The following is a 14,062-nucleotide window of genomic DNA, read 5'->3' on the forward strand; positions in this document are numbered from 1 at the left end:
CACGAGAGAATCTACTGTAAGTCAAAAATTGATTGTAAAACTGTCCTGTTTTTACTTTATTTGTTTAGTCGGAAGGGTAGCCAAGAGAGGAGGCTGTTTGGAGAGACATGCAGTATGACGGCTGAGAGGGAGACAGTGTAGGAGAGACAAATTGTGTCTATGGAGTCTGGGTGTTGTGCAGTCTAGATCAGGTGGTTTCAGTGCAAAAAGCAATGTGTTAATCATAATACCTTTAAAAATGTAGGAACTTTCACTTGAGACAGTCAGTGGAGTAATATTTGACCAGGAGTATAGGGTTGTGTAGCCTGCTTTGTCCACCACTACAGTGTTATAGACAGTGGTGTAGTCTAGTGGAAACACTGCACTTTAAACTTCACTTAAATTTCAAGAGGAACATATCGACTAATTTGCACAGTTAGTTTTCCATTCCAATGAGAACATATTTTCTCCAGTCTGGCAATAACCTTACCTCTTAGTTCTGACCCTTTGAGGTTACAATTCTGAGTTCTGACCACATTCAATACTGCCAAGTCGTTTTTCCACCGCTAGATGGTGGTGTAGAGTGCAGTATCATCAAATGACGTAATTTCTCTCAAAGTTTAAAGTCCTAGAAGTGCCTGTGTTTCTTGCCGGGTGCAGTGGCGTGCGCCTATAATCCAAGCTACTGGAAGGCTGAGGCTGGCGGATCGTTTGAGCTCAGGAGTTCTGAGCTGCAGTGGACTATGTCGATCGGGTGTCCGCACTAAGTTCGGTATCGATATGGAGCTCCTGGGGGAGCCCGGGACCACCAGGTCGCCTAAGGAGGGGTGAACCGGCCCAGGTCGGAAACGGAGCAGGTCAAAGCCCCCGTGCCGCTCAGTAGTGGGTTCACGCCTGTGAATAGACACTGCAGTGCAACCTGAGCAATACAGCGAGACCCAGACTTTTATGTCCCGTTTAATACAAAGCTGTTTTCACTCAGTCCTGATTGGCACTTAATTCCTTTAAAGTTGATTGAAAATATTAGCCTAAGAACGAGGCGTCTCTTAGAATATCAATACTGAAAACATAGCCGACTGTAAGGAGGCTCCTTTTACATACAGTAGGCTATGTTTTAATAAGTTTTAACCCATTTAAAAAAAGATGTAGCCTATAACTGTTCAGCGTTATTCGTACAGTAGGCTATTTGTAATGTAAATATAGTCATATAAACGTGGGATTGTGTTCTACATCGCCTCCAATTAGTTCTAATTGGGGGTAAATAATAATTCAATACATCTTTTTAACAGTTTAGGAAGCCCCACCATGTGGCAGGGCATCAATGTGTGGATACAATGTGTACAGATAACGGTTACTATAGGATTATAATACTTTGTATCATAGAAAAGGAGCAGGGTTGTAAACACCAGCATACATGCTGTTGCTCACACATTCCACCAGAGGAGGGCGCTGTTGGTCAAACAACTTTTTACTCAGAAAATAACATGGAAGGAAATACAAAGTACATTCTGTTGTCAATTAACTGTATTTTGAGGAACTTAATATCAAATAAAATAAACATTACATGATTCCTGTTACATTATTTCTACTGGATCTCTTCTCCACTAGTCTCTCCCTCGTTTATATTTATTGACAAAATTGTCAATATATTTAGTCATAGTTTTAGTCATCATAGCTTAGCTTTTATTGACTTTTCATCAGTGAAAAAAGGTAGTCGATCAACATTTTTTTGTCATAATTTTGGTCGACTATATTCACCCTGCTCCCAGCTGGGTTGTGTGAAAGATAAAGATAAATGGCCCTGGGGCCCCTGAGAATCTTTATTCCATCCCCCCAGCAGGCGGACAGGACAGGCTGCATACTAGCATATCTGGGTACAGCAGCTACCGCTGACCCCTCTCCACCGGCCTGGGGGTCCCTGTCCACCCGCACCCGGACCCCTACCCTGGTAGCTGCTCTCTTTCTGGCCAGACCACAGTGCTCACTTCTACTCCTCTGCTGTCTGTCTGTCTGTCTGTCTGTCTGTCTGTCTGTCTGTCTGTCTGCCTGCCTGCCTGCCTGCCTGCCTGCCTGCCTGCCTGCCTGCCTGCCTGCCTGCCTGCCTGCCTGCCTGCCTGTCTGCCTGTCTGTCTGTCTGTCTGTCTGTTAAAGACCACTGCCCACGATCTGGTACCCCCCAAATTTAGAACAAATATAGGACAGTTCTCATTCTAATACTCTGCCACCATAATGTAGAATGTCCTGACATCATCTATTAAAGATTTACAATAATGTATAATAGAATAATAATAAAGATATATATAATGTACAATAATGTCCTGACATCATCCATTAAAGGATGTGAATCAGTGGTTTCTTTCAAAACTGATCTGGAAAAAAAAGCATCAATCAGGAGACTACTAGTAGAGATAGATAGACATTGAAATGAGGGGTCAGACACTGCCGTATTTCTTTTTGTATTTGTTGATGACATGTATTAGTGTTTTAATATTCTATGTTCTGTTGATGAATTGAATATATAGGACCACAATGGAAGCAATTCCCCCAGGACTGTATGAGAGTGATGTGAACTACTATTTTCTACTTTTTTAAATTATGTTTTCTTTGGTCATAAATTATAAAAGTTAAACGAAAAAAGTAATTGAAAAAACATGAACCCCTCAAGCATTAGAAGGACAATATATATCAGTCACCAGAAGCAGAGACGTGTGTTTTTAATGAGTCTAACATTCATTAGAAGGACAATATCAGTCACCAGAAGCAGAGACGTGTGTTTTTAATGAGTCTAACATTCATTAGAAGGACAATATATATCAGTCACCAGAAGCAGAGACATGTGTTTTTAATGAGTCTAACATTCATTAGAAGGACAATATCAGTCACCAGAAGCAGAGAGACGTGTGTTTTAATGAGTCTAACATTCATTAGAAGGACAATATCAGTCACCAGAAGCAGAGAGACGTGTGTTTTAATGAGTCTAACATTCATTAGAAGGACAATATCAGTCACCAGAAGCAGAGAGACGTGTGTTTTAATGAGTCTAACATTCATTAGAAGGACAATATATATCAGTCACCAGAAGCAGAGACGTGTGTTTTTAATTAGTCTAACATTCATTAGAAGGACAATATATATCAGTCACCAGAAGCAGAGACGTGTGTTTTTAATTAGTCTAACATTCATTAGAAGGACAATATATATCAGTCACCAGAAGCAGAGACGTGTGTTTTAATGAGTCTAACATTCATTAGAAGGATAATATCAATCAGAAGCAGAGACGTGTGTTTTCAATGAGACTAACATTCATTAGAAGGACAATGTCACATGTGTTTTCAATGAGCCTAACATCGTTAAAATGGAGTTTTAAGTTACAATGGGTTTGTATAGGAAGGGGGCGTGTCTGATCAAATGAATATCAAATATCTAAATACTGAATCAAGCAACTTAAAAACTGTCTGGGGTGAAACACTAAAGCCTGAGTAGATTTTAAAATGACCCTAAACATGTTTGAAAGTGAAATATCTGTTTAACAAACAAACACACGATCACTTACAGTACCTTTAACTCATTCATTCAGAGACTCAGTCCAGATATAGTACTAGTATCAGAATCTGTATTTATTCTGGTTTATTTGTATTCTATTCTATTCTATTCCATTCTGTTTGATTTTAATTTTCTTATTTATCTTAGTTTGGTTCTCTCTTTGGACTCTTACTCTGTCCTCTCCTGTATTTCAATTCAATTCAATTCAAAGGAGCAACATGGGAAAAACAATCTAAGTAAAACCAGGTGAAAGTATGTAATGTTGGAGAGGGTTCAGCATTGTGTGTGAACTAAATTTACCTCTGGTTGTCAGGAATGCTTAATCTTCATTTATCTGATCTGATTGTATCTTATTTCTATCAAACATCTGCACTACTGTAATTGAATACATGAACTGTGTGTTTTCTTATTGTCAACTGTCCATTAAAAAATACACTCTAATGGATATGAATTCTAATAATAAAATGCTTCTGCTTTCACTACAAAGTTATTAAAAAATAGACGTTTTGGTCAATTACAAGATTTATTTGATGATTTACAGTAAATGACAGTCAGCTAAATAGCTCGATCAACTAATCAAATCCACGTATCACTCATACAATGTTCTGTGAAAGTTGCCAGATTACATTTTTAATGTCACAATGTCTAATTTGTACAGTCATATTTTTCAAAGTCAATAATAGATTCTCCATATTTATTTCAAATTAAGTGTGATTACATGAACATGTGGCATACAGTATTTTTTTAGTTCAGCTTCTTAAACATTTCAGGTTCCAGGAAATAACTCACATAAACACATTTAATGACACCTTTTGAATGATTAGTTTCACAGAGTAAAAAAATGAAATAAAATGTTGCCTCCACTATGTAATTGTCAGGAACAAAGCATGACATTACTTAATACACATTAATAAAAAGAAACAAAATAAAATGATATCTCATGACTCAATTTTCCTGATAGAAATATGTATTCATCCTTTTGGGAAAAACAAAAAAAATCAATAAAACATTTTTTCATTACACTTATTCTACAGTAGAATGAAATGTCACATTTGGAAATCTCGAAACTAAACTCAATCAGGCAGGCCTTCTAAATAATTGTCACAATAGAAATCTACTTAAAACATGGAAATGCATAAGCCACAGCTGACATGGCACTCTAGGGGCAGAGTCACCCACAGTAGGGTCTGTAAGTCTGTGTGTGTGTGTGTGTGTCTGTCTGTGTGTCTGTTAAGGCAGGTACAGACTGCAGGATATTTGGTCCGATAATGCTGTCGGCGACCTTTTTTGGCGCTCGCCGACAAAACCTCCCGATCCGACGCAGATCGGCCTCTGATCGGCGAGATAATGCTCGCTGTGTGTGAAAGGCTCCGCGAGACGATATGGCCGCGATTATCCGCTCTGCGACGGCTTTCCGACCGTTTTCAGATAACTACCATGTTAGATATTCAGCTCTGTCTGGGACAGGACATCAGACAATATCATACACTATGAACGGGGCTGCGACCACCTTGCGAGGAGATGCACGCTACAGCCAATGAGAGCACATTACAGCCACCGTGGCTAGGGGAGCGTCGCTGGATCTGACCACAACAAACAGTCCCTACCGCAATATTACCGTCCATTCCTGTATTAAGTTAACATTATAAAACAAAATGAGAGAGTGAGCGAGCCTGGTGGGCTGTTTATTTTAGAGGAATTGTACAGAGAGAGAGAGAGACAGAGACAGAGAGCGAGCTCTGTGTGTGTGTGTGTGTGTGTGTGTGTGTGTGTGTGTGTGTGTGTTTGTGAGTGCAGCATGTGCACGCTGTGTCTGAACAGCGTTGCCAGATGTTGCGAGAGAAATAAGCAACCAGGTCTATGAAAACAAGCCCAAGAAAAGGCCACTTGAGCACTTTAAACCTATTTACAAATACATTGGATATTTGAAAATAGCCGATCTACAAGCTCACAACGCGTCGCAGCTATTTTCAAAGAAAAATCTTGAGAAAATTGTGGAATATTTTCCAAATCCACACAAATCTTGTATGGGGGTGTATAATGGCACAACATATTTACAGAAGGGGGGTCTGCGGACAAATACATATTATGTGTTGTTTAAACCACTGGTTTAAACAACATTAGGAAACAAGGCCAAATAAGCAACTACACAAATAAGCCCAAAAAAACGCACCCCGCAACAACCAATATTTACAAGCAACTCTACAGAAAAACAAGCCCAAAGTCGCTTATAATAAGCGGACATGGCAACGCTGTTACTGAGTTTCATTGCGCACTTTTAAGCTTCTTGACTTGTTTCAGAGAGAGAGAGAGAGAGAGAGAGAGAGAGAGAGAGAGAGAGAGAGAGATACATACAGAGAAATAGAGAATTAATGATTTAATTTCAACAATCAATAGCGTCCTGTCTCGGTCTCGCGCATATCACGGGAGCTGTGCACGTTTTCTTGAGACGTCGGTTAAAATGAATTGGAATAAAAACAAATGTATGTATCGGGTCTGGATAGCATCCTAGTGAACTATCCTACAGTGTGTGATCCCTAGTCGGTGATCAATCGTATAGTGTGAAAACCACAAGGATACGTGAGAGACGATTTCAAGAAATATACGGTAGCACTTTACAATAATGACCCGTTATAAAGCATTTATAAACGTTTATAAGCAGTTTGTAGACTATTAACAAATCATTAACAACCTGTTTGTTGACATTTGTAAATGATTATTAAAACCTTTATAACTACGGTTACAAATCATTTATAAGGTATTAGTAAGTAGTGACCTATTCATGAATAAGACATTTATATACATCTGTAAATGATTATTAAATCATTTGTAACTGATGTTATAATATATACAAGCTATTTGTAGATACATAACTAATCATAGACAAACTATTTATATACATTGGTTAATGATTATGAAATCATTTATAATAACATTGTAGAACATTTAAGAATAATTTAAACATTATTTAAAACACACTAAAACAACTCGATTTTCTTCATCATTAAATAATGTAATATAAAGTGTAGGAAATAATTTGGAAATGATTCATATAGTGGTATAAATTTAGTTTTTTAGGGAGTTTTTTTTCATGTTTAGCAAATGATGCGTAAGACATTCGTAAAGAGTATGTAAATCATTTGCAGACGTTATCATGGGCCTGAGCCTAGTTGCTTCTTTTGGGCTTGTTTTCATAGACCTGGCCGCTTGTTTCTTTTGCTAAATCTGGCAACACACTGATTACCTGCATTACACCTGCAGTAGCCTACTAGGGAGGAAGTGAACAGTGATGCAGTTGCAGACTGGACAGAAATATGTCTAATTCATGTTTTATGTGTTTTGACTGTCTTGTTGCAGGTGATCGAGGTAACATAAAATGGCTAATCTTACACACATGAAGTAGCATTATGACCAGGGGGTATTTTGATGGTGGCCGTTTGTATCCACAATGTTTGTTTTGATGTGTAGGCTAGTAATGTCCTCCATGCTTAGCAGTTTAGCTTAGCAGCTAAAGCTACCTTGCACTGGGAGGTGGTGACTGCAGAGGCTCCAAGCTGCTACTCTGTGATTCTGTTGTGATGAATTTCTTTGTTTAAATGTCAGTGTGTGTGCTGTGGCCAAGAGTTGCTACATTTTATATCTTAATAAATTGTTTTATACTTTTATACTCTATAACGTTACTTCTGCCACTTTTAGATGTCACATGTTTTACTAATCATTGTTAAACATGAAATAATAATGCATAGTCTTCACTTTACAACAAGGCCCATGATAACGTTTGCAAATGGTCTACATACTCTTTACGAATGCCTTACAAATCATTTATTAAACATGAAAGTTAATTCTAGTAATTGTTTGGTGTCTGCATTCATGAAAGCCAGGTAGTTTGCAACAGGTAAGGAGAAAGTCACATTAACAGACAGTTGTAAATGATGAACTGTCTTCACTTTACTATAGGGCACATAATAACATGTACTAAGGATTTATAGATATTTTAGGAATGTTATACAAAGCATATGTTAAACATGAACAAACACATTAACAGACAGTTGTAAATGATGAACTGTCTTCACTTTACTATAGGGCACATAATAACATGTACTAAGGATTTATAGATATTTTAGGAATGTTATACAAAGCATATGTTAAACATGAACAAACACATTAACAGACAGTTGTAAATTATGAACTGTCTTCACTTTACTATAGGGCACATAATAACATGTACTAAGGATTTATAGATATTTTAGGAATGTTTTAAAAAGCATATGTTAATCATGAACACATTTCCCAAATTACAGACAAGTAAAATTGATCATGTGGAAATAATGATCTGCAGATACAGAAACAGGTTGTTAATGATTTGTTAATAGTCTACAAAATGCTTATGCACGTTTATAAATGCTTTATAATGGGTCATTGCAAATTATTTAATAATAATTTACAGATGTATATAAATGGCTTATTAATGAATAGTTTACTACTTACTAATACCTTATAAATGATTTGTAACCATAGTTATAAAGGTTTTAGTAATCATTTACAAATGTCAACAAACAGGTTGTTAATGATTTGTTAATAGTCTACAAACTGCTTATAAACGTTTATAAATGCTTTATAACGGGTCATTATTGTAAAGTGCTACCAAATATACTCCTGTAGTGTGTAATGCTTAACGATCAGATGACGCCCCGACCACTTTAAGGTCCTGCAGTCTGTACCTGCCCCAACTTCTCTTTGATGTTTGATGTCGTCTGGGCTGATATTTTCTGAATTCTTCACAGATGTGTGTCCTTTGCCAACCTTTAAAATGAACAATCAAACATGTAGAAAACAAAGTTAATACATATCCATATGTGATGTTGATACAATCAGATATGATGACATGTTTTACTTCAAACTCCATTATAATGTTAGATTCAATGAAAACACCTGTCCTTGGTTCTGGTGACTGATATTGTCCTTCTGATGCGTGAGGGGGCAGTGTTTTTTCAATTACTTTTTTCATTTATGAAAAAAAGAAAATGTAAAAGGAAAAACGAAATACACTCATTAAATTAATTAAATAAATGAAAAAAGATATTGAAAAAACACAGCCCCCTCACACATTAGACGGACAATGTCAGTCACCAGAACCAGTGTTTTCATTGAATCTAACAAGGTTAAAATGGAATTTGAAGTTACAATGGGTTTGTATAGGAAGGGGACGTGTCTGATGAAATGAATATCAAATATCTAAATACTGAATCAAACAACTTAAAAACTGTCTGGTTCCCAGCCTGATTAGACGTTGAAATGACCCCAAGCATGTTTGAAAGTCAAATATCACTTTAGGGTGTGGTCACACAGAAGTTTAATTCTACCTATAAAGGTGGATTCTGCCAATGCTTTTCAATGGGATTTAAGTGGTTTCTTGCCATTCGCCGAATTCTGCTAGAAACCACTCCATTCCCATTGAAAAGCATTGGCAGAATCCACCCTCATAGGTAGAATTAAACTTCGGTGTGACCATACCCTTAGGGTGCAGTCACAGCAAACTTTAATTCTGCCTATGCAGCGAATTCTGCCAATGATTTTCAATAGGAATGGATCGTTTTTGTAACATTTGCGGATGTCCACAAAAGAAAACTCTGTTCTCATTGAAAAGCATTGGTAGAATGCGGTGCATTGGCAGAATCAAAGTTCAGTGTGACCGCACCATTAACTCATTGACTGCCACACTCGTCAGTTAGCCCGAGGCTCACACTGCCATTGACGCGTGATTTGGAAATTGGGAGCGTACGGTAGTGCTTAGCAGACCACACCCCGGAGTGCCCTGGAATCCAAACCGCGCCCCCGACCGTCTCCATTGGCTGGCTTTTCCCACATATATCTAGCTGATGATGATGGTTAAAATACACTACGCTAGTCCGATTATATAGGTATACCGAAATAGTTTATGAATACGCTAGTCCGTTTATGGTTGTAACAGGGAGACCTGTCTTCACTCAGGGTTCTGTGTCCACGCCCCAATTACTCAGGTGTAAGTAGTCACTGATTACCGACCCCCCCCCATCCCCCTATAAAGCCTGCCCTGGTGCTCATTCACTCATTCCTGCTTGGCTCTCTGTATGCACTGGCTTGTCTGAGCAAGGTAGGCAATGGATTGCTGTTTTGCTTTTAAACTACTTGTTACTTTAGACCAGGGGTACTCAACTACAAATTTTGAAGGTCCAAAAACATTTTTTTAATAAGGTCCGTTTATTGAAGTAGGTCAATCGAGCCAAGCTTATCAAATCGGATCCCCTCCCAACCAACCAACTTAATAAAACTGGGGTGCAGAGCAGCGGCGCAAATCTGGGTTGAGGCTAGAGGGGGTCCCCCGTGCGCGCAACAAAAATGTTTTTTCAGGTGCCCTCCTCTCTATGCCTCAGAGTTTAGGTTGATACTTGTAGGCTTGTGTACTCCTGCTATGGTGCCCCTGTGTACTGCTGCTATAGTGCCCCTGTGTACTCCTGCTATGGTGCCCCTGTGTACTCCTGCTATGGTGCCCCTGTGTACTCCTGCTATGGTGCCCCTGTGTACTCCTGCTATGGTGCCCCTGTGTACTCCTGCTATGGTGCCCCTGTGTACTCCTGCTATGGTGCCCCTGTGCACTCCTGCTATGGTGCCCCTGTGTACTCCTGCTATGGTGCCCCTGTGTACTCCTGCTATGGTGCCCCTGTGTACTCCTGCTATGGTGCCCCTGTGTACTCCTGCTATGGTGCCCCTGTGTACTCCTGCTATGGTGCCCCTGTGCACTCCTGCCATGCGTCAGGTGCCCCTGCCCTATACACACAGAATTGACTGTTGAGGTACTATAGTGTTCTGTATTTTGATTTGAATGTATTTTTGATGTATAATTTTAATGCCTTGTGGTGGCTAACTGTTGTGTTTTGTTTTATTTCATAGACATAGCTCCATTGCTACCTTTGCCCCTTTGTTGCCACTTGTCATTTATCCTCCTATAATTCGACAAAGCTCTGTGCGGGTGGTGAGGCCAGCTCTGTGCGGATGGTTATTAGCGTTTTTGTGTTCGCTGGCTCCTGGGTTGCCAAATCATGTGCGCATATCCCCCCACGGGTATGGTCTAGTATTGCTTGTCATTTCTTGTTACCCAGAGAGTTGGAGGCGACCACAGTCGCACTGTGGGGTAGAACTGTCTGGAGGGCTCTGCCCCCCTTCTATCCACAGCGTAGTGTGCACCTAATCGTGTGTAAGTATGTCTTAGTGTTGTAGTGAAGTGTTTGAACCCTCACCCTACTAACCCCTCTATCTGTCCTCCCCCCTACAGTCTGACTGTGGCTTCTCTTGTGTATTTTATATGGTGCTTTTCTACCCTTTTAACATTACATTGTGCTTAATTAAAATGTAACTTCCATTTGTGGAGTATAATATTATCCTGTTGGGTTTACAATACATGTACTTGATTATCTTGAGAAGCACGTCTCTGCTCCATTCATTTACAAACGAACCTGTGAATGGAGAAGTGTTCAACGAGCAAGTTGAGGAGGAGATTTTAGACTGCATACATACATATAGAATTATATATATATATATATATATATATATATATATATATATATATATATATATATATATATATATATATATATATATATATATATATATATATATATATATATATATATATATATATATATATATAATTCTATACCACCTGAATGGCAGAGATGAGTCATCAAAGTGATTAGCCACCATCCATTCACATGCTCATCTTAAATTAATTCTATAGTGCCTCCCACTGAATCAAAGCAGCAGCAGGTCACGTGGTCGCAAAAAGAAAAGCCTGTTCCCCTCCTTGTTGTTCGATTTGGAAAAGTGTATTTTTCTCTGTTTCTGTTGCTTTTTGGCGAAAACAGCCTACATTCAACTGCCCACAACTATGGAACGGATGATCCCCCCCCCTGATTCATATTCTATGATTTTTTTAAAGGTTAGTGAAAACGCTCAAAAATTGGCAGCGTAGCAAATAATGTTTTATTTTTTATATAACAATAGTATTTGTTTACACTTGTGTACACTTTACTGTTGTGTAGAATGTTGTCACTTTAAGTGTACAAACATGTCATGTGACCCATGTCACATAGTATATCACATGACCACTTGAATGATTTTTAATATTGAACACTGTCTTCAATTTACATTTTAACTTAAATAATGCAACTTAGACCAGTGGACAAAACAGTCTTGAATGTCTTATGCCTCCATAAACAGTCATCTTACCGTGTCATTTTTGTTGGTGCCATCGTCATCACTGGTACCTGTTATGCGCCGGCAGGCGCGAGTGCCCTCGCCGACCTGCCGATGGTCTGCTAGTCGAATCAGCGCCGTCCGAGTTGTAAACCGATAGGGGGAGAATAGAACTTTTCATGGGTTACTATCCACGACACACATGTGTGCGTGTGTGCATCAATAAAACATCTGGTTACACATAATACAATAAGCGTATCAGTGCTGATAACTCAGAATAATAATCAGTATAATAAGCTGTGATGAGTTATTACTGGTTTTAATAAGCACTCAATATGTTCAGTTATGAGAATTTGCTTGTTTCTAACTTTTCTAATAATATTATTCAAGTATTGAAATGATGAATATATGTTTTCACCTGTCTCACTTGTAGCAGGAACAGTGCTGCTGGTCTTTGAAGACTTATCATCTTTTCCATCCTTCATCTCTGAGCTTCCAGGATCAACAGCTTTGGAAGCACTCTATGAAAAAGGATACATTCCAAATGTGAATGATCTGCAGTAAAAACATCTTTAACATTATTGTGTAAGACAACTTGGCAGACAGTCTTATGGCCAAGGAAATATACTGTATGTACCTCAGTATTTGAATGTTTCGAATGAGAAAAATAGTTTTCCATATTATGATCTGATCAGTAAATTATTCCATTTGATTTGTACACTTAGGGTGCGGTCACACCAAACTTTAATTCTGTCCATGAGGCGGATTCTGACATGGCATTTCAATGGGAACAGAGCGATTTTTTTCGGAAATCAGTGAACGGCAACACATATATATATATATAAATTGTATTCCAAAAAAAAACACTCCTAGCTCAGATTGTTTTTTTAATGGTGAAAAACAGCCTTTTTCAACGGGCGATTGCTCCAAAATGGCAGATCGCAGTGGAAATGTTTTTGTTCCAGTGGATAGACGGGACACTCCCCCACCCCCCGGACACTTTTCTTTTACATCCGCGTTTTTTTACAGCCGCGTGCACCTTGTGGCTTCTGCGGTTGTCCAAAGATCGTCAAAACATGGTAAAAAAAAGCTGGCACTCTGAGGATGATTTGGATGCATAGTACCTGGCACTCAATGTGTTAAGAGGTAAAGACAAATACTAGGGCAACATACTGTAGTATTAGTTTGTTGTGCTTGTGTGTTTACTGTTGTGTAGAATGTTGTCACTTTAAGTGTACAAACATGTCATGTGACATACGTCACATAATTATGTCACATGACCACTTGAATGATTTTAAATATTCAACACCTGTCTTCAATTAACATTTTAACTTAAATAATGCAACTTGGACCAGTGGACAAAACAGTTTTGAAGGTCTTATGCCTCCATAAATAGTCATCTTACCGTGTAATTTTTGTTGGTGCCATCGTCATCACTGGTACCTGTTTGCATCAATAAAACATCTGGTTACACATAATACAATAAGCGTATCAGTGCTGATATATAATAATCAGTATAATAAACTGTGATGAGTTGAGTTATTACTGGTTTTAATAAGCACTCAATATATGTTCAGTTATGAGAATTTGCTTGTTTTCAACTTTTCTAATAATATTATTCAAGTATTGAAATGATGAATAAATGTTTTCACCTGTCTCCCTTGTAGCAGGAACAGTGCTGCTGGTCTTTGAAGACTTGTCATCTTTTCCATCCTTCATCTCTGAGCTTCCAGGATCAACAGCTTTGGAAGCACTCTATGAAAAAGCATACATTCCACATATGAATGATCTGCAGTACAAACATCTTTAACATTATTGTGTAAGACAACTTGGCAGACAGTCTTATGGCCAAGGAAATATACTGTATGTACCTAGTAATATTTGTAGTATTTGAATGTTTCGAATGAGAAAAATAGTTTAATTTTCCATATTATGATCTGATCAGTAAATTATTCCATTTGATTTGTATACTTATGGTGCGGTCACACCAAACTTTAGGTGGTTCCAACCCAACATTACACACAATGTCACGGAGGGAAGCATTCGCTGGGGGTCCATTCGCGGAATAAAAGGGACAAGTATTGACAAATACAGAGAGCTCCATATATGGCCATTAAAGGGACAAGGCTTGACAGACACACACATCTCCATATATGGCCATATCTGTCACATCGGCAGTGGCACGTAGGCGTCGAACTCTAGAGGTTCGGGCCGCGTAGGGGCCCACATTTCTAGTATGAATACAAGGGAAGGGAGTTCTTATACATTGTACCAGGTTGTCATTCATATTCAATTTGACACCCTGTCA

The 14,062-nt window shown here is 38.5% G+C and overlaps 1 protein-coding gene across 1 annotated transcript; it reads right to left on the minus strand.

Moving 5' to 3' along the window:
* Positions 1 to 64: 64 nt before the first annotated feature.
* On the minus strand, positions 65 to 13,505 carry LOC308099619 (uncharacterized protein; the record flags this gene model as incomplete). Its single annotated transcript, XM_080448357.1, has 6 exons — positions 13,407 to 13,505; positions 13,160 to 13,197; positions 12,173 to 12,275; positions 11,788 to 11,825; positions 8,244 to 8,325; positions 65 to 93 (listed from the first exon to the last, which is right to left on the minus strand). Exons 1-6 carry the CDS (start codon positions 13,471 to 13,473, stop codon positions 65 to 67), a joined length of 357 nt encoding a protein of 118 aa, XP_080304483.1. The 5' UTR covers positions 13,474 to 13,505.
* Positions 13,506 to 14,062: the final 557 nt, after the last annotated feature.

This window comes from Gymnoscopelus braueri (assembly GCF_963280865.1).
Source record: "Gymnoscopelus braueri genome assembly, chromosome: 13".
Lineage (NCBI taxonomy): Eukaryota > Metazoa > Chordata > Actinopteri > Myctophiformes > Myctophidae > Gymnoscopelus > Gymnoscopelus braueri.